At 61.3% G+C, this 20,290-nt stretch overlaps 1 protein-coding gene across 11 annotated transcripts; it reads right to left on the reverse strand.

Moving 5' to 3' along the window:
* Positions 1–118: 118 nt before the first annotated feature.
* On the reverse strand, positions 119–17,132 carry TNS2 (tensin 2). 11 transcript variants are annotated; one of them, XM_055085614.1, is made up of 29 exons: positions 16,208–17,132; positions 11,706–11,814; positions 11,171–11,208; positions 10,260–10,298; positions 9,937–9,975; positions 9,734–9,783; positions 9,314–9,485; positions 8,976–9,026; positions 8,561–8,683; positions 8,409–8,473; positions 7,498–7,581; positions 6,827–6,939; positions 6,672–6,732; positions 6,327–6,402; positions 5,941–6,070; positions 5,787–5,852; positions 5,592–5,705; positions 4,188–5,399; positions 3,896–4,046; positions 3,185–3,774; positions 2,980–3,069; positions 2,542–2,667; positions 2,244–2,336; positions 2,039–2,116; positions 1,793–1,870; positions 1,214–1,382; positions 1,051–1,119; positions 915–944; positions 119–761 (listed from the first exon to the last, which is right to left on the reverse strand). In XM_055085614.1, the coding sequence occupies exons 1-29, from the start codon at positions 16,280–16,282 to the stop codon at positions 623–625; spliced, it is 4,230 nt and encodes a 1,409-aa protein (XP_054941589.1). In that variant the 5' UTR covers positions 16,283–17,132; the 3' UTR covers positions 119–622. The 11 variants fall into 11 exon arrangements, with proteins under 11 accessions (XP_054941589.1, XP_054941588.1, XP_007125852.1 ...); XM_055085613.1 differs by having other exon boundaries at positions 9,314–9,503; XM_007125790.4 differs by lacking the exon at positions 16,208–17,132 and adding an exon at positions 14,440–14,524.
* Positions 17,133–20,290: the final 3,158 nt, after the last annotated feature.

The following is a 20,290-nucleotide window of genomic DNA, read 5'->3' on the forward strand; positions in this document are numbered from 1 at the left end:
CAGGGAGGGGGATCGTGTGTGTCCCATGGGCCTGGGACGCCCCAAGAAGCACAGGTGTGCCCCTGGGAGACCCGAGGCTTTGACCTTCCTGGAAACAAGGCATAACTCCAACTCCGACTAAACGTTATAGAAACTCTTTATTATTAGACAAAAATAGACTCTTTTTTAGCCCCCTTTTCATGTGATCCCACTCTTGATCTCTCTGCTCAGAGGGGAGGCAGAGGAGGGAGTGCCTTGCTCCCCACACTCTCCCCTCTCCCTGCCATGCTGGGACCTGCAGCTGGGTGGAGCTAGCAGGGCCTGTCTCCGCCAGCGCTGATGTTCTCGCGCGCAGGTAGGGCCATCCCCATCTCCTCCAGGCTCCACTGCTGATGCCTCTTCACCCTTCACACACCCATCTCTGCCATCTGCTCACATGCAAGGTCATCTCATGGGCCCGTCCACTTCGCTTAGCAGGCTGGGGGCGGGGAAGGAGAGCAGTGTCCCAGGCCGGCGTCCGCTCCCCATTCCTAGGGGAGGGGCTGGATCCCGGGTCTCCTGGGTCCAGGCCAGGGAAAGTGAGGGCTGTGGGGTGCTGAGAGGGGCGCAGTGTCGACGTGGGCTCGGAGCTTGTGGCCTTCCTTCATTTTCTCTGGCCCAGCAGAACTTTGGTGATGAAGGTGACAATGGCGCCTGCAGGCTGGTCTGGGTCAAGCTCTGCAAAGAGGTGACACACATTCTCCCAGGGGCTTCCCGGCTTCTTGGCCACGAAACCAAAGATCCTGGGGGTACAAAGGCAGGGTGGGGAGGGCTCAGCATCCCTTCCACAGGGACTGCCAAGCCAGGGTTGGGGAAGGAGGAGGTGCCTCGATGCCACGCCAGTGCCATGCCATGCCATGCCAGGGAGGGGCGACAGCACTCCCAGGGAGGCTTACTTGGAGGTGGTCCCGTCCGGGTTGGTCCATCTGCAGAAGGAGAAGAACTGTGAAGGGACGCACCCGGGGAATAGCTACCAACGGAGGAGCTGAGCCGGGGACTGTGGGGCGAAAGGGCTGGGAGGGAGAGGGTCACCTCCGGTCCTGAGGGTCAGTGCTGGCGAAGGTGATGCTGTTCACTGGATAATGGCGGCGAAAGAAGAGCCTGTGAGGAGGAGGGTGGGGAAAGTCACCCGGAAATCAGGGCCCCAGGGCCTGCACACCGCCCCCCCCCGCGGGGGCTTGGCACGCACACTCACTTCCTCTGGTTGTCTGTCAGCGTGATGCCCTGGGCTGAGACCTTGAAGTGGACAATGACTGGCGTGGGGCGGGGGCTGCAGCTCAGAGCTGCGGAGCTGGCCCGCGCCACTGCTTGGGGGCCTGTCAGCGACTCCGTCTCCACTGAGGTCAGGTAGAGCACGCTGCAGGCTGCGGGGGTGGGAGGTTGGAGGGAGCAGCGGCTCTGCCTGCCCCCAGGTCTATCTTCCCTCGATCCCCCCACCCCACCGGCTCTCGCACTTTCCCCAGCTAGTGCGCTCGGGATGCGTGTCACACAGGTAACCTGTTAAAAAGGCAGATTCTGTGACTCCCCCAGATCCACAGTCAGAGGGGCTGGAAAGAGGCCTGAGAATCTGCGTTCTAACAAGCCCCCTCCCCACAGAGCCCAGACCGAGGACTCCCTCTCCCACTGTGCCTACAGATGCAGGGCTCCCCCTGCCCTCATGGGTTAGACGCATCCGCCAGGGCCCACCCACCCACCTCAAGGCCTTTCAGTGCCCCGTGTATCAGCAACGGCCCCCTTGGTGCCCAGGGGGAGGAAAGGAGGGAGAGGCCCGTACCGGCGCCCTGACGCAGAAGGTCTGCCGCTGTGCTCATGTTGGCGGGCACTGGGGCCTCTGGGGCCTCCTCCAGAGGATCTGAGGGAAACGGGGGTCAGTGGGGAGTGGCCGTGCTGGGAGCTGGAGAGCACCCTCTGCTGTCCCGGAGGGAAGGAAGGCAGGCAGGCGGGAAGCCAGGGCCTGGGGATTCTGCCTTTGGCTGCAGTGGGTGGGGAGAGGTGGGAGGACAGATGACCGGACACCCACCTTTGCTGGGAATGCGCAGGCAGCAGGGCAGGGACAGCGGGGAGATGGAGTGCTGCGAGACCAGGGCCGACAGGCTGCCTGCAGGGGGAGACGCGAGTGGGGTCTCGAGGCACCCGGAGATACCCGCGGTCTACCTCCTCCCTTCTGACGCCTCTCGGCCTCCCTGGACCAGCCCAGTGCAGCCTTCCCAGCCCCCGCTTCTCACCAAAGTAGGGCTCGCTGGGGCAGCCCTTGATCTTCACCCCTTTGGGCCCAGTCTCAATGAGAAAATGGCGGACCAGCTGTTCCAAGGGGTCCCCTGAGCGGAGGGGAGGGGAGGGGAGAGGAAGGCTTCGTCAGATTCCAGGTTCTGCTTCTCACCTGCTGGAATTCTTTCCCGAGCAGGAGAGGACACTTGCTCCCTCTCCCCAGTAAGAAGCGACATGGCCCACCCTGCCTTGTCTGGCCTCTGGTGCCTCCCCACACCCCACTCCCCATTTCCCTCACGTTTGGCCATTCTGTACCTTTCCAGGGCTGGGCGCTGGGTGGGGGCGTAGCCACCTTGAGAGCCAGCCCATAGGCTCCTTGGAATGAATGACTGTCCCTGATCAAGAAGGCCCCAGGGTCCTTGTCCTTCAGCAGGGCAATGGCTGCAGGAGGTGGGAGAAGTCTTCTCAGCGGCCGACTGAGCCCCAAGGAGCTCCTCCGCTCTGCTGCCCAAGTTCCCCAGGCCTCTGGCCCTAACAGCTGCGGCGACAGCACCCGGGACGCCTCTGGGGAGTCAGCGCACGGAGCGCTGACAGTGTTAGACCTCCTTGGGCCCGAAGCCCAGAATCACCAGCTAGAGAGAGGCTCGGCCCAGAGGAGGCCCGCTGAGACGAGGAAGAGGCACTGACTGGAAGGATGGGCTCCAAAGCCGAGCCAGAGCCCTGGACGGGGGTGGGCGCAGGCTGGCTTCTCACCTTGGTCACGGGACAGGTGTGGCTTATACCAGAACTTGGACGTATCCTGGACAAACTTGACGTTGCTCTGGCTCTCTTGCATAGGGGGCTCTAGGACAGGGAGCGACTGAGCTTGGCCTCAGGGCTCCCCAGTCCCCATGCCATGCCCCTCCCTGGGAAAAAGGGTTCTCCCGAGGTGGCCCCAGCCACCTGAAGGCCTTTATACCTGGGGGATGGGGGGCATTATCAGGGAGCAGAGGTGCAAAGGTGACATGGTGACTCGTGCCTCTGGCTGGTGGTGATGGCTGCTCCGGGCCCCAGGGTCCCGGCTGTTGCCCAGGCCCCAGCAGGTGGCGCTTCTCGGGAAGTGGGGGCTGGGTGGGGCCACTGATGTCATAAGATGCAGCCAGAGGGAAGGCAGGTACGGGTGAGCTCCTAGGCGGCTCTGGGCTGGCCACAAGCCAGGGCATCTGAGTAGGCACAGGGGTGAGGGGGGACCCGTCTGGGCTGTCCGGGGAGTCTCGAAGGGCCTGCCAGGGGGCGTGGCGGAGGCCGGGCAGGGTGGTGGGTACAGGGCCCCTCGGACTGGCGCTGTCCGAACGGCCCCCCGGGCTCCTCTCCTGAGGCCAGTCGTTGGGTGAGCTGGGCGGGGAGGCTGGGGAGAAGGGACCAGGGGCCGGAGGCTCAGGCCCACTTCTTGCTGGCAGCTCTGGAGCTCTTTCGGCCCCTCCCTGGGAGGCAGGTGGCAAGGCCTCTCCGGGACTCAGTCTCTGAGTGGGCGCCAAGGTGGGGGACCTAGTGTCCTGCCGTCGGGCGCTGCGGGGTGGGAGGGCGGGTGGTCAGTAGAGCCGCAGAACCCTGTGAGAGCTGCCCCCACCCCAGGCTTCAGGGTCTGCCGGACCAGGAGGCGCCTGAGCTGCCCAGCCCCTCTGGGTACCTCTCCTTGCCCTGGACTGGGCTGCTGGTGTGCAGGGGCGTGGAGGGACCGGACAGCTCAGAAGAGGCACTGCACTGGGCGTCTCGGGGAGACCGAGGCAGGGTGCTGTGCCCGCTGGGGCCCTCCCTCCAGGACACGGGCTCCGGCGACTCTGCAGGGAAGGTGAGAGGAGGGGCTGTGATCCAGGAAGAGCCCCTTCTGTCTGGCTTAGCTCTTTCTCACTCTGTGCCTTCCCCCACCGTCTTCCAGAGCCCTCCTCTGCCCTGGGCACTCCCCATCCCCGTGCCCTCACCTGCAGATGCCAAGGGTCCTGCTGGGACCAGGTGCCCGGGCGGCGGATACCTGTCCCCTCCCTCCTCTGCAGGGATCTCGTAGCTGAGGTTCCTGGATTGGGGGTAGGGCGGGCTGCCGGGGGAAATGGAGCCAGCCCGGGGGGAGTGGGCACCAGAGCTGGGATACCTTCTGCCCTCGCCTGGAGACCCGCAGCTGTGAGGCGCTCGGCCATACGCTGGGCAGTAACTGGGAACCGCTCCTCCATAGCCGTATGTCACCAGGGCAGGGTACCCTGGATGCCCATACCTGCCTTCGGGGCACATGGCGTAGGAGCAGCCCTCATGCCCTTCCTCGCCTGCCTTGGGTGGCTTCAGGCAGCTGTACTCAGGCACTGGGGCATGGTGGTGCCCGCAGGCAGGCACCAGCAGGGGCAGCGGGTGCCCAGGTCGCACCGGGTGCAGGAGGGGCTTGCCAGCCTCATTCGCCCACCCCTCTCCAGCCTCCCTCTCCAGGCGCAGCCCATAGAGGGCTGCCGTGGGCAGCGCTAGCTTCTCCTCACAGGCGGGGCATGAGCACAGGGCAGGCAGCCCAGGGTCCTCCAGGATCACCACCTCCCGGTAGCCTGGGGCGCGGTAGCCGAAGTCCCCGTTGGCCGGTTTCCCCAGCTCAGGCGGGTAGGGGTACGGCCCCTCGGACAGCGATCGGCAGAGGCGCCTCTTCTCCGCGGAGGCCTCAGCATAGCCCTGTGGGGGCCCCTCGTAGGCCCCATAGGCCAGCCGCCTCCTCTCCAGGGTCCCCTCTGGCCGGTAGTAGCCCCCATTGGGGACCCCGCAGGGTTCCCGATAGCCCTGGCGGCAGGAGCAGTGGCGGCTGAGGCCAGGCCTGTGTCCCGAATACATTCCAAGGCGGGGGCCTCCGCCCGCCGGGGGCTGCTCTTCATCATCGAGGATGGCCGTCTCACGCCCAGCTCCCCGGCCCCCAGCGGCCACTCCACAGCCCCCCAGGAGGCGCTCCAGCTCCTGCCGCTCGGCAGCTGTCGGCGGTGGCCGGCCAGGGGACTCAGCGGCTGGCTCGGTGGTCAGCGTGGATGAATGGCCAGAATCGCTGCTGACAGAGAGCAGCGGGGGCGGGGGCAGCTCCGGAGAGGGCGCCGGCGGGGTCTGGCGGGGGGCCCGCTGCACCTGGGCGTAAGGACTGCCATCCAGGGGTCCCCGGGTATGGATGACGGAGTCTGGGTGGAAAGAGGATCCGGGAGGGCAAGCAGGCAAAAGGGGGAGAGAGAGAGAGAGTGTGTGTGTGTCAACAGGGGACAGCGCAGGAGACTCCAGCTCAGGGGGTGCCTCTTGGGAGGGGTGTCTGCCTGGGGAGGCAAGAGTGTGCCCCCCAAAACTCTACCTCCTGCCACCCCGCGCCCCACACACACCGTCCACGCTGTCTTCGTGGTGCAGGTTGAAGTTCTCGTAGGAGTCCCAGCGCACGGCAGGCTCTGCCGTGTTGTAGTCAACGGAGACCGAGGGCTCGTTCCGTGGGGTACTGCCTATGGAAGGGCACCCGGGGGTGAGGAGCAGGGAGGGACGACACGCCCCCGCCCCCGGCTGGGGCCAGGCCTGGCTCTCACCTTTGATCTTCTCTGGGCTGGAGGAGAAGACGAACTCCACCGAGGCTTGGAAGGGGAACCTCTCGTCTGCGGGGAGTGGACGGTGAGGACCCAGGCGCCCGCCCGCCCGCCCTCACCCGGGCTCCAGCCCCCACGCCACTTGTCTCCAACTCACCGGTCCAGGCCTCGTCCAGCTGGTCCTTGGGGAAGGTGAGCCGTGGTCCATGGATGGTACACGTGTGGAACTGGACTCGGAACACGAGGGTCCGGTCAGTCCCCCGGCTACCCCTGTGATAGCACGTCACCTGGGTGAGAGGAGGGAGACCGGCGTTCACGCTCTCGTGTCCACTCACGTCTCCTCGGTGCTTCCACCCTAGGGACTATCTGGCCACGGCTCTGCCTTGGCTGAACCCCAAGGTGACCTCCCCATCGGGAGGACGCCCTCTTTGCCCTCCCATCGGCCTCGAATCGATGGCTCACCAGAGACCGTGCAGCTGGCGGCTTATACCACCGCCCCTCACCCCACCCCCAGGACTCTCCCTGTCGCTAAGACCCCCTCACCATGACATCGCCTTTGAGGAGGAGAGCCGGCTCCAGGCTGATGCAAAGCTGCTGGGGGCCAGGGCCTGCAACATGACTGGGGAAGAGAGAGGGTAGAGGTGAATCAGGGGCACCCGGGTGCACGGGTGGCTGTGAAGAGTCAGGAGGGAGTTGGGAGACTGGAGACTGAGCACTGCCTTAGTGAAAGCCCTTTAAGCATCAGCTTCCCCATCTATAAAACGGATTCTGTGATGCTATTAGTTTGTGGGCGCAGTGGCTGGAGCTGGAGGCCCAGCTACCTGGGGAGGCTGGAGAAACAGGGACCCAGGGAGCAGGGAAGCAGGGGCCCGGGAACAGAGCACTCACTAGATTCCAGATGTGTAGACAAGCTGCATGGACTGGTAGATCTTGAGGAAGGGCTGGAAACCTGGAGGGGCAAGAAGGAGAAGGCACGTGAGGGGTGCTGAGTGGAGGGGGTGGGGGACAGCCCACTCCCCGGAGTACATTCCAGGCAGACTCACCTGTGCCAGGTTCAAAAGCTGGCAGCATGGGTACGAGCACGTAGTGCAGGAAGAGAGGGCTGCTGTTCATTCTGATGGAGCCGGACAGCAGACCGCTGAAGTAGCTGATATACCTGGTGCGGGGATGTCAAGGAGGACGTAAGCCCCTTCCTCTGGAGATCCCCTGGTGTCATCTCAACTACGAACACTGCCCCAGCCACCTTCTCCTCGGCGCTTCCCTCCCATCTTCCAGCTCAACAGAGATTTCTTCCTTGCATCTAACCTCCATCCTTCTTGCTGCCTCCGAGGTTTTGTCCTTGCTGTTCCCTCTGTCTAGCATGCTCTTCCCCCAGATCTCTGCCTCACGTTATATAGCGGTGGGCCCTGACTGTCCTGTGAGTCTCCGTTCATCACGAGACTCAGCTTTAGTTTTTGAATAGATAGCACCTGTCATCATCCGAAACGACCTTGTCTCTTTATTCACAGGTTTATTGCCGTCTACCCAACTAGCATGTAAATAAGCCCCACGAGAGCAGGGATCCTGTGCTTGTTCTGCAGTCTCAGCACTTGGCACAATCCCAAGCACACAGGAGGTGCTCCATGAAGGTGTGCGGCATGAATGAGAGAACCTCGGCCTTCGTAGCCACGGAGGGAACTTGCTCCTCCGGCCCATCCCCACCTAGGCTGCTCACCGGTGCTGGGAGGGCTGCAGCTCCGAGGCCACCTTGTCCTCACAGAACTTCCGCATGGTAAGGGTAGCCAGCGCCTGGTCCGCCCTGGGGAGAGTGGGACCAGTGTGGGGGCTTAGGCGCTGGTCTCCAACCTGGTGTCCCATCCCTAAGCCCCAGGGGAGGGAAGAGAGGTGCGATTTCCCCCAAGTCTAGAGGAAGCCCAGAGTGGTGGTGAAGAGAACTAGAAACCCCAGTCACTTTACTAGTTGTTGGACCTCGGGCAATTGTTCCCTGAGATTTAGTTTCTTCCTCTGTAAAACGGGACAATAAGACCATGTTATGGGTTGAACTGTGTCCCCGCAAAAGATATGTACCTCAGAATGTGACCTTATTTGGAAATAGGGTCGTTGCAGATGTAATGAGTTATGATGTTATACTGGAGTAGGATGAGCCCTTAATCCAATGTGATTGGTGTCCTTAGAAGAAGAGAAGAAGAGACACAGACACACAGACACACAGGAAGAAGGCCATGTGACAACAAAGGCAGAGATTGGAGTGATGCATCTGCAAGCCAAGGAACACCAAGGACTGTTGGCCACCACCAGGAGCTAGGAAGAGACCAGGAAGGTCTCTACCCAGAGTCTCAGCGGGAGCGTGGCCCTGCTGACACCTCAGATTTTAGACTTGTAGCCCCCAGAACTGAGACAACAGGTTTCTGTTGTCTTTAGCCACTTGGTTTGTGGCACTTTGTTACAGCAGCCCTAGGAAAACTGTGGTGAAGTACAAATGAGAAAAAGGAGGTGGAAAGGGCAAGTTTATAGTAAATGGCTCTTCTGAACACCGAGGTGGGCTTCAGAGGAGATGGGCTCGTAAAGGGCCAGCTGGAGGAAGGGTCACTGGGGAAAGGGGCACTCGGGGCTGGGGAGCCTTACCCTGCAGAGATCTTGCTGTAGTGCATGTAGGCAGAGACGATGACCCCGAGCTTGCCCTTGCTCCCCTAAGGACAAAGAGACAGGGATGCAGGGCTTGCTGGGGCCCCTGGCTGAGGACACCCCAGCCCTGCGAACTCGCGCTCCCAGCTCACCTTGCAGTACAGTACGACCACGTGCTGCGGGTCGGCACTGAGCCATGTCTCCATGGCTTTGCAGATGGAGCACAGCTTGTCCAGTGGGGGCGCGTGCAGCTCAGGCCAGCCAAAGTCCTGGACCTGAGGGGTGCAGGAGTGGGACTGGGGCTGGTGGCCACCAAAGAAGAGGTGGGTGGGGGTGGAAGAGGGACAGGCTGTAGGGGCCTGGATACGAGGTCAGGGGCCTGTTGGCTGTGTCCATGGCAGCTTCAACACTTCCCTCACCTGGACAATGGGTTGATACCTGCTGCACCATGCTTTGGGGCGTCCCAAGTGACGTGTCATATGGGAAAGTGCTTCAGAGTGAAGTAGATGGCAATTGCTACTATTAATACCGAGGAGGCAGGGGGTGATGGCTTTAATCCCCTCCTACCTTGGGGTTTAGGCGGGTCAGGTCATGTCTTTTCTCTGAAAGGTTGAAGAGCTGCAAGTAAAGTGAGGACGTTACGCGAAGTGACCACAGGCATCGAGGCGCGGTGATGCTCGGAGGTGGTATCACCCACTGTGACCCTAAGGAAGGGTCTTTCTCCAAAATTAGGAGGTCGCTAACGCCTAGCCTAGCTCGGGAAGCCCAGTCGGCGTCCAGGGTTTGCGCCCGGGGCCCCGCCCACCCGGGGCTCCGCCTCCTCGGCGTGACGTCAGGGAGGGGCCTGGCCCATCCGGACCTCCCAGCCCTTTCGTTGGCTGACTGAGGCAGGTCCCGCCCCTCACCAGGTACTTGTCGCGGTGCTTGGATTGCAGCACGTGAGCCAGCTCGCGCAGGTGGCCCCGGTGTCGCTGCTCGTCGGGCCGCGCGGGGAAGGCGGCGGCCAGGATCCGCTCCGTCACGTAGGTGAGGTCCAAGTCCCAGCGGCGCTCCATGAGAGGATCCAGGCTGAAGCTCCTGGGGAGGAGGCGAAGCCTGTGTTAGGAACAGGGCGGAGAGTGGGGGTGGGGCGGGCACCGGAGGCTGGTGTGAAGGAAGGGTGTTTGGCTGACTACAGGTGAGGTCTCCTGGGTCCTGAGAGTGGGTGGGACCAGCTGGGGGGCGGCGCTGGCCTGGAGTGCTTTGTTGGGGGGCCCTGCCCTGGGCTGAGGTGTGGGGCCAGCGGAAGGGGCTCATATGGGACCACACCCCGCGTCCTCACTTACCTGGGCAGAGTGCTGCGTTGCTTTGAGTAGTTCAGAGACTTGGTGGATCCCTGGTGGATGAGATGAGACTTTGCACACGTCTTTTGTGCCCCTCACTCTAGGCTCCCCACTCCAGAGTTCCATGAAATTTTGCCTCAGAAGAAACCTAGGTCCTTAGTCCCAGAGCTACCTGCTTCCGCCCCCCTCCTCCAGCATCACCTTACCAGGTGCTCTATGCGCCTCACAGGGGCCGTGTTTCTCCGCTAGAGGGAGATGGGGGAGGAAAAGGGAGTGGTTAGGGAAGGGGCAAGGACCAGCCGGTGTCCCTGTGAGGGATGTACTGGGTGGGGGGGGAGTCCTAGCCCCCAGCAGGCCCAAGAGGACGAGGGCAAGGGCTCAAATTTTTTTCCACTGCCTCAGGATGACCACTATCCACAGCAGTGCATTCAAGGTAACCTCCTGGGGGCCCCCTCTGTGGCCACCAGACCTCTGGACACCACCACAGCCAGGTTCCTTGCCTGTTCACCCCATCCCAGAGCATACTCACCAGCTCCGTGGGAGGCAAGGCCTGACAGGACGAAGTCACCTGGAAGGAGACTGGGAGTGAGAAGCTGAGTTGCTGGCTTTCCCGGGCTTAAGGATGCGGCCACCCCTCAGCTTCAGCAAGAAGGTGGAGGGGCTGTCAGCAGATGGGCGCAGGCTGCAACTGAGGTTCCTCTATTTAAGGGAGCCTCCCCTCTGGCCTCTCGGTCCCCCACCTCTGGGCCCCCCACTTGTTACTCTTGGCTTCCAGCCCCCTGCCCACACAGACCCCCATTCATCCAGCTGCAGGACAGGAGTTATATATAGAGCCATGCAGGCAAGCCATGGCCAGGGACGGACACTGGCCTCTTTCACTGGGAGACCCCGCCCCCGGGCACACAGCTCCCCAAAGCCAGCTCCAAGGCCCTAGGACCCCTCACACTGCAGGAGGACTAGGGCACCTCCCCAGAGATGCGGCTGTCTCAGGTTCCCAGTGGACAGTGGGTGCTATCTACACCTTGCACCTTCTGCCCAGCCTTTCCAGGAGCCAGGACAAGACCCACTCAGGCATCCTGAGGACCCTTCCCCAGAAGGAAGGCACAGCCCATCCGGCTGCCAGTCTCCTGCTCTGACACCCACCCACCCCACCCTTCCTCCTCCTCGTTCTCCTCCTCTTCCCCACCCCCCATCCACTCGCCAGCTGCAGCCTGGGCACGGCACCAAGACAAACGCGCCAAACGCTGTCTGCGCTGCCTGGGCCAGCCCTCCAGGGGGTGGAGTAGGGTGGTTCTTAAAGGGCCCAGTACAGTACCCTCTCCCACCCAGCAGGGGTTCCCCAATGATAGGAAGGGTGGAGGGTTGATGCCAGTGTGGTCGGAGAAGCCTGTTTCAGAGGAGGAAGGGACCCCAGTTCCCCTCCCCACAGCAAGCACCCACCTTTGCTTCACATTTTCTGTGTATCGCCACCTTGCAGACTAGAGGGGATGGAGGGGAGGAGAGGGGTTAGCTGGGGCCCACTGGGGCAGTGGAAGGGGTGGCCCTCTCCCATCTCCCCAGGCCCTGGAACTAGACCTTGGGACTTCCAGGACTCCGGCTGTACTGAGCTGGCTGCAGTTGGGGGAGCAGGGGCAGAGTTCAAGGGAAGCACATGGCAGTGGTGCCCAGGCCAGGGAGGGGGGGAGGGAGCCAGGGGTAATGTTCTAGGGTGGGTCTGGGTGAAGAGGAAGCAAGGGAGGAAAGCCTCCAGTCTCAGGTGAGGTGGGAAGGTGATTTAGAGTACTGGGTCTCCTGGGGTGCTGGGGGAGCAAGGGCTGTTTGGAGGGGACGCAGTTCCTCTTGGCTCCCACGTGGCCCAGCCCAGGGGCAGCATGCGCAGTATGGGTTCTGTTCTGCGGTCTGCCTGCTGGGGTTGTGCAACCCAGTGGTGCTGGGTGATGCTAGCAGAGTCACAGCATAGGGCAGGGCGCCTCACCTCGGCACGAGACGCCTGTCCCATCGATGGTCACCTTACACACTGCACAGACCGGTGGTTTCTTCCGGAAAACCTTCTCCCGGAAGCTATGTGGCTCAGTTTTCCTAGGCTAGGTGGAGGGACAGACAGACAGAGGTGTCAGTTCCCACGGGCCCATCTGCCGGACCGGGCCGGGGCCTGAGCACTGCACAGTTTCTCTCTTCTTCCATCCCGATAAAGACCCCAGACTCGTAGAATGCACTTGGCCACAGCTGTTCCCGGGCAGTTGTAGGGCTTGTCCTAGACAGTGCGTAGAACCTGGCCCCTTGCGTCACCCTAGCTGGGTCAGCTCCTCCCCAAGGGATCACTTAGGCCCCTCACGTGGCCCTGGTGTGTGATACCCTTGCGGTCACTGCCACCCAAGCCCTAGAGCTTCCGTCCTGGTGTGGGGGGATGGCGCTCCCTGACTCTGCTGTGAAGGCAACCTGTTTCTCCTCCCATCTTGCCCTCCCCAGCTGGAGGCTTCGGTAGAGAGTGAGCAGGGAGGGGGTCAGACATGAATGTACTGGTGTCAGTCACACAGCGCCCAGACTGACCCGGCAGGAGGGCCTCAGCCAGGCCTGCTCCCCTGGTCCCGCTGTCCCAGTCCTCCAGGCAGCTGACACGCCCTCCTCCCCCTACTGTCAGAACAACATGTTTACTCATTGTGCACCCAGGCGGCAGGCAGCAGTTGTGTAAGGAGGGGGCGGTAATGCTCAGAGGGAGAGGCAGATGGAGGCATGACCTGGAAATATTTCGCTGCCTTACTGCTCCGGGATGTAGTAAGCGCCCTGTCACTTGAGGAGGTTCAAGTGGGATTCCAGCGTTGGAGGGGGAGAGGGTGGAGCAGATGCTCTTGGGCCCCTCCCCACCCAGAGTGCAGTGAGCTGGGATGCCCCCCATGGCCCAGGCCTACCTTGTCCCATCCCTCCCATCCTCTGGGGACCATTTGCTTCCTTGCCTCTTCTCTCTTCTACCTATTTTTCTCCTCCTCTGGCGTTCAAGTTCCTGCCTCCCTCCCCCATAGTACTGTCTCATGTTGCCCTGAGATGCTTCTTCTGGGGTGAGGCTGAGAAAATGTGGGGAAAGGCAGTGATAGGGCCTCCAGGCCCCTCAGCCTGGAGATGCAGGCAGCACCTCTGGTCTCTTGGCTGTCCCTGAAGCTTCTGGATTAAACCCAACTTGAACTCTTCTGGGCTGGACCAACTCTGCCAGACCCACTAGGAAACTTGGGTGCCTTTTGGCATTAATGGCACACACAGATGATATCAGTGGAAAGCAAATCAACCCCCCCTTGTCTAAAGCACTCCTGAGACCTGGCTGCCTCCCTCCCTTCCTTCCTTTGCCACCCCCATCCCATCTCTCTCAAACTTCTCGGCTTAGGGGCGTCCTCTCTGGGGTTCCAGAATAGTACCCAGGAAGGTCCTACAATGATGTATACCTGCCTGGGTGCAGGGCTGGCCTGGGCTAGGGCAGGGAATGTGTCAGGGGAGCTGAAAGGGACACCAGGTTTTGCTCTAACCCAAACGTCTGCTGCTCGCGTCACAGCCAGACCTGGCCACTCCAAAGGGATAGAGTAACGAGGGGATGCGAGGGGATGCGGGACAAGGGGAGAAGGCTGAGGAAGCCGAAACTGGGAAGGGGGTATGGCCTGAGTCCTGGCCCCCTCCCCCACTGCCCACACCTCCACCCCTGCCCCTCCTCTGCCCAGCCAATGGGCACTCCTACCCTGTTGGTGGCCCGGCTGCTGTCCCTCCTCCCCAGGGCTCTGAGCAGCCTCTCCACTGGGCCGCTGGACTTCATGGTGTCCGGCTGCCTGGGGTGCCGGCCGTGGGGCCCGAACAATGCTGGGGCCTGGCCCGGGGCTTCCTGGAAGCGGCCTGGCGGAGGCAGCCACTTCCCCTGGGTGGAGAGTAGGCTGTCTGGCTGCTGTGAGGAGAAGCCCAGCCCTGGAAGTGGAGGGGAGTGCAGGCGGGAAGGGGGCAGGTCGCTGCTCCAGGAAGTGGGGGCGGGTGGGGGGGGGAGGAAGTGGGGGAGGCCAGGAGATCAGATTCCCAGGATCTACCCTGCTGGGAGTGTCAGCCCAGAATCTTTTGCCCCCAACCCACCCTGCTCTGGAGCTGCCCCATGCCCAGGGATCTGCCCTATCCAGGGATCTGTGGGATCCTGAGATCCAGCCCCCAGTGGGGCGGGGCAGGGGCGGGGTGGGAATTTAGGTCTCAGGGCAGGGCTCAAGGGCCAGCGGGGAACACCGCGTCCCAGCCAGGCCAGCCTCCCGGCCTGAACTCTCAGGCTCTCTGGGGACTTCTGGTGGGGGGAGTGGGAGCTGGGAATTGCGACCCCAGCCAGCTCAGGACTGAAGTGCATCCTGAGGGTCAGGGAAAATGGGACTGAGGGCCAGCTTCCTGCCTCAGTTTCACCAGTTGTGAAGAAATAGGAAAAGGAGAATGTGCACTGGCCCCCTGCCCCCACCATCTACACTGGAAGGTCAAATTCCAGCCAGAGTCTGCTCTGGGCACAGGAGCGAGCCATTCTCCTGCCCCAGCCCGAGGCATTTGGGGCCCTTCTCCTGAGGGCTCCCCAGCTGCTCTGCTCCTGACACAGTCCCCTATTCACCTATTCCCTGGCTTGTTTCTCTCAGGTTCCTAGCTCTTTTGAGCCTTGCCACCCCAGGCTCTAGGTCTGGGCCACCCCGCCCCCCGAGCCTGAACGCTACCTTCATGGTTCTCCCAGCTCCGCTCTCCTTCCTCAGCAGCTGTCCCAGGGCTCGAGGACTGGACAGGAGTCCCCCCTCCCAACACATACTCCACGCCCCTCCGCAGGCCTCCTGCCTCCCTCCTGGGAATGCGGCCAGCTTCCTGTGCCGGAAGTTAAGGGAAGGAGGTGGATTGGGGCCTTGGAAAGGATGGGGGGGGGTGGAGTAATCTTCCGAAAGTATAAGGGGTTAATAGCCTGGGGGTCCTCAGCCCCAAGCCTTGGACAGCAGCTCCCCAGAGCAGTCCAGTGGAACAGCCCAGTGGCTTGAAAGAATGTGCAAATGTGCGTGCCCCGCCCCCATTTGCAGCCTATTACTGAATGTCCCAGGGCTCTGGAAGCTCCCCCAGCTCTGGCTTCTCCCACCAGGTCCTTAACCTTCCCTCTCCCTCCCTCGAGCCCATCTGGGTTGGTCTAACCCTGCTGCTGCTGGGATGAGCCCACTCAGGACACTTCCTTGGGCTGCCTGGACTGGGTCTACCCTGAGGCTTCTCCCTTGAAGCTCTAATTCTCCTTCCAGGTCAGGAAGTCTGCCCCCAGGGTACCTTAGCCAGAGGGAGGCCTAGCCTGTAACTGGAGAGGGGCACTGGCTCTGCAACACACTCCCACCCCGCCAGCCCTGGCTGGGTCCCAGGACATTCCAGGCCCCTGGCCAGTGTGGGCAACCGGGCCTGGCCTGGTCCAGTCCCCAGCCCTGCTGGGAGCAGAAGAGGTGCTGTGGTAGTGGTGGGATGGCCTTTCTCCCCTCCTATTACAGTTATTCTGACCAGGACCCCTCCAGCAGGCTTCTCTCCACTCCTGCTGCCTCCCGAGAGGCTGAAAGTCCCCTCACCTGGCAACAGGTCCCCAAACCTTCTCTGACCCTCGCTCTTGTCCTTGTGGGTGGCTCACTAGCCCCCGTGTTGGGTGGCCAGGGAAGCATAGCTTTGAGTCCCTCCCCACCCTGTGGAGCACCTCTGAAGTGAGATGGGATGGGAGAGCGCTGAGCCTTCAGGCAGTGCTGAGAGGAAAAGCAGCTCGCTGGGGCAGGCCTGGGAAGTCCAGGCCAGACCCCTGGGACCCTCACCCTCCTCCTGCCTGGAACTTTCCAGAGCCCGTCAGTCTCTCTCCCAGCCTGGCCCCCTCTTACTCCCAAGCCCTGGGTTTGTTTGGAGAAACCCCTCCACCCAACACTCCCCCTTCCTGGAAATAGCTGTGGTTGGATGAGCGGCTGGGAGCCCAGCCGCGAGGAGGGGTGAGGCCCAGGGAAGGAGACAGGGAGGGAAGGCGGAGTGTGCGAGTGTGCCCAGGGTGACCTGGCGAATTGACAGTGGAAGCCGAATCTGCCTCGGTTTCCCCAGATGTGAAGTAAAATAGCAAAACCCTGACTCGCACTCTCCCCGGCCAGTACCCGCCCAGGTCCCTGGCCTGCAGGGGCGGCGCGAGCGCGTGCGTGGCGGGACGGAGCGGCGGCGTGTGCGCCCGGGACGCGCGAAGGCGAGACTGCCGGGCCGGGGAGTGACCGCGGGCCGGCCCCGCCCCCTGGTCACCTTTCCGGCCTCCGGGCCCCGCCCGCTGCCGCCCCCGGCCCCGCGGCTCCTGATCCCCGGACCAGCGCGCCCGCCCCGCTCCCCGCGCCCACTCGCCCCCCGCGGTGGCCCCGCGCCCCCTTGCGACCGCCCCCGGCACTGCCCGCCGGGCCGTGACGCACAGGCCGCCGCCCTCCCGCCCGGCGCAGCGCGGCCACTCACCTGCGGGGGGCGCCCGGCGGGGCGGGGGCGCGGCGGGGCGGGGCAGCAGCAGGGGGAGCCCCCGGGCCAACCCATCTCGCCCGGGGCCGCGCCGAGCGGACGCTAAGGAGGCGGAGAAGACAGGGTGGGCGCGCTGCGCTCGCCCCTGCCGCTCCCTGCGCCGCCCTCTCCTCCCTCCCGCGGGCTCCTCTCCCTCCCTCTCTCCTCCTTCCCGGGCTCCAATCCCCACGTGCCGCCCGCTCCCCGCCCCTCGTCCTTCTCCTTCTCCCTTTTCTCCTCCCCACCTTCTCTGGCGAACCCACGCGCCCAGGAGCTGGGAAGGAGGCAAGCGGGGACTGGCAGAGACCCTCGGAGAGCGGAAGAGACAGAAATGCGGGGAGAGATTTTGAGAGAGGTGGACACGGAGAACACAGGGATAGGAAAATCTCAAGAGTCCGGAAGAGACTGACCCGGAGGGACACAGGCAAAAAAAACTTACGAGCCAAACAGACGCAGAAGAAAAGGTGGACACAGGTCCAGAAGGCACTAGAAACAAGGGTGCAGAGGACTGCCTCGGCCTCTCGCAGTCTGGCCCCTCCCCAGGAATGCATTTGGGAGTGGGCCTGACCCCGAAATCAGGGGCCACCTGCGGCCTGGCCTAGTGGGGCTAGCGCCACCTACCCACCGGGGCTTCAAACGAAGGCATCTGGTATCACTTATGTCCCAAGTCGCTGGACGCACTCCTCTGGTCCTCTGCCACGGGAGACTTCTCGAGTGCCACCTAGTCTCCCCCAAAGGACTCACAGCTGAGGACCTTCAGGTCGAGTTCAACTTCCCAACCCTACGCCTAAGCTGCTCCGGTCAGCCTAAACATCGCCCTGCTTTGGACCTGGACTGTCATTCCTGTTCCCTAGGATAATTCTATTAAAGTCTTCCTCTCATTTAACTCAAGTTCCAGGCTTCCCAGTGGACATGGAAATTTGTGGTCTAATCTCATTCACTTCTTTTGCAGTGTCTGGATCTGGTACTGGATAGGAACTTCCTGGAGTTGAGTTAATGGGCTGTGGGGCTGGTTTGATTTATGCCACCCTGGAGGGGAAGTTAGAGGGAAAGGATGTCTTTCTAGAAGCTCAATCAATCTATTCCCATTCCCAGGTTCCCCAGTGTTCTTTAGCAGTGAGCACTTCCTGAAACTTTCTCCCTTCCTCACCCTCCCCACTGGATTTTCCATGATGAAAACTGGCGGGGGTGGGGGGAGGGGGGGCAGGCGGATTCTGAGGAGCCGGTGCGCAGGCCTCAATGCCCGATGCCTCAAGGCAGCCAGTATCGCCAGCACTAAGGCCTTCTATCCCTCCGTCTCCTCTCAGCTGGGTCTTTTCTGTGCTCATCTAGCCTTTGGCAAAGGCTGAGAAGTCTGGTTCTGATTACGAGGGAGTGGGGCACCTGATTCTAATCTGGCGGCAGGGAAGAGGCTGGGAAGCTGCGGATGGTGACAGTGCAGGTCCTCCAGAGACTGGCATTTGGGAGGGGTAGGTGTGGCTGGGACCGGGGAGCCTTGATCTTACTGCTCTTGACTGAGTTGGTGTCCAATAGGCAGAGATTAGAGCGGCAGGAGTCCCTGGGATCTGGAGGAAGGGCTGGGGGATTGGAATGGAGCGGGGGAGGGAAGAGGTAGGGAAGCACTGGGAGAAGGTGAGAGGCCAGAGTCTGGAGAAGACCAGAGGAGAGAGGAGAACCACAGGGATCAGAGGCTACTGGCGAAGGGGCAGGGCTGAAGGTCATTCTGTGTATTTTGGTAAGATTTGATTATGTAATCGAGATAGCCAAGATATGAAAATTCACTCACTTCTTTGGAGCCTAAGTCTACCTCTTTTAAAATCTTGCTTTCCAGAGTTCATTAGGGTCTCTGGCTGGGCCCTGGGATGCACGCCAAAGGGTAGGTTTTAGAGGTACCAAAGAAGAGACTGGGACCCAGAGAAAACGTACTTGACTGGATCCCAGAACGATGGGAGGGCTAGAGCCTCACACTCATGCTGGTATTGCTGCCCCTAAGAGGAAAATTTTTTTTTTTTTTTTTTTTTTTTTTGACCACACCGCCCGGCTTGCGGGATCTTAGTTGCCTGACCAGGGATCAAACCCGGCCCCTCAGCAGTGAAAGCCCCGAGTCCTAACCACTGGACCGTCAGGGAATTCTCGCTAAGAGGAACTTCTGAGGTTCCAAGGAATTGGGGGAGGGTCGTAAGATGGGTAGCTGAACTTCCAGCGCAGACTTGATTCCTGCTCTCAATGTGGGGACGGGGGAAGGGGGCTGCAGGGGGGAAGCTGATGAGGAAGGTTGAGAGTGAGAAAATACAGAAGGTGGCTTGGAGGGGGTGAAATTATAATGGGTGGCACGTGGCACATAGGGCCAGCCAGGCATCCTGACTACCAGCTCAGAGCAGAGGGAACTTTAGAAAGGAAGGGGAAAGGGAGGAGAAAACCAGGATCCTGTTAGTGAAGGTGAAACAAGTTGAGGAACACCCTCTGACCCTTCATGCAGGTTTTCTTACCTTAACTACGCAAGGGGCAGCCCATCCTGGCCCGGAAGGCTGAACCCCCTCTTCCCTGGTCTGGGGTGATCCCATGCCTGTGACGGAGTGTGCTCAGATCCTGGGGGTGGGGGACTATAGGAGGAGAGCATTGAGGGAGTAGGCTGGTCTGGCTGGAAGAGGTCAGGGGAACTTCAGGGGAGGGTTTGGGCTCTGGGAACCAGGAAGAGTGGGGGAAGGGGAAGAGCTGTCTCCAGAGGCAGATCCCCTAGCTGAGGACAGAGGATATATTGTCCAACTGGGAGGTTGCTGCAGCTGGGCGGGGAGCTGCACAGCTCGCCTCTTCCAAACTCTTTCTTTTTGCTGAGGCTGAGGGGTGAGGGAAGGCAAGTCTTCCCTCTACACTTGTGGCCCCGGGGGCTACGACGGTTGCTGAGAAACAAGGTTTAATTTGAGAAATAATGTTTCTCAGGAGCAGATGTGTAGCTCTCCCACTTCCTGAGAAACCAGATGCTGTGAGCTCGCTTAGCGCTCGAGGTGACGCCCTCAGCACTAACTGGGACCCTGCCTTGGGATCCAGAGCCTAGTGTTTGACTCAGTTTAGAAGAAACTAGGCCATGTGGATTGGAATACACGAGGGACCCGACCAGACTGAAGTTGATGCCAAACCTGCAGCCTCTGATCGCTCAAGATTTACGTAGGTTGACAGGGCTGACCCACCCTGGGACCCATTTCCACGGTTGGCCTTCTGAAAGAGTCCACACATTCTTATGACTGAGGATGGGGGCCATACCGGTGCCTACCTCTCCCTTGAACTTAAGAGTACCCTGTTGGGCCATAGTACAGGGAGTTTTCCTCCCTACCTTTTCTGTGCACAACCAACATGAACCTCTTTCCGGTCAGCCTTTCCTAGCTTCATCCTTCTTTCCATCATTTACCCAGACCTCAGTATTACAGGGAGGGGAGTGGCTTGAAATGAAGGCTTTGGAGATGTGACTGAGGCTGCTGCCTGCGGTGGAGCTGCAGTATGCAAGCGCTGCCTTGTAGGCTGCAGGTACAGGCAGCCTGGGCAGGAGCTTTTCCTCCCTACCCACAGGGATCACAGCACACCAAGCTACTTATCGCACAACTTCAGAAGTCAACGCACCAGCAATAAACTACAAGAGCAGCTGCTGCTGCAGTTGGCCCAGGAAAGCCACCTGTGTCACTGTGCTTCCATCTCCTTACACCTCCCGCCCCACACTTCCTCTTGGCTCCAAGTCCCCAAAATTGTCGACTGAGGTTTCTGTGCTCCCACCCCCTTGTGACCTTAAGGATTCTCTGCCACTGTTCTAACCTCTTTCCTGCCTTGCAACAATGAACAGTCTGTCCCTAGCTGTTTGGAAAATTCCCACTGCCTGTGCATTAAGAGAAAAGTGGCCTCGGTTGTAACCCAGACCATGCTGTCAACCGTAACTCCACTCTGCCTGTGTGGTATAGCCTAGGACAGCAGACACATCACCTCTCCAGGCTGAAGGGTGGAGGTTTATGGAGACACCACGTCAAGGACAAGAGGATTTATCCCTAGAGTTCCCGC

Source organism: Physeter macrocephalus, chromosome 6 (assembly GCF_002837175.3).
Source record: "Physeter macrocephalus isolate SW-GA chromosome 6, ASM283717v5, whole genome shotgun sequence".
NCBI lineage: Eukaryota > Metazoa > Chordata > Mammalia > Artiodactyla > Physeteridae > Physeter > Physeter macrocephalus.

Bases quoted from the DNA above. Each gene is read 5' to 3' on its own strand.
- TNS2 (XM_055085613.1), bottom strand. From the start codon at position 16,282: ATGGGTTGGCCCGGGGGCTCCCCCTGCTGCTGCCCCGCCCCGCCGCGC. The intron at 5,706-5,786 runs GTGAGAGCCAGG...GCCCTTCCATAG, and splicing joins CAGCCCAGAGAAGATCAAAG to GCAGTACCCCACGGAACGAG. The intron at 3,775-3,895 runs GTACCCAGAGGG...CCCACCCCGCAG, and splicing joins CCAGTCCAGGGCAAGGAGAG to CGCCCGACGGCAGGACACTA.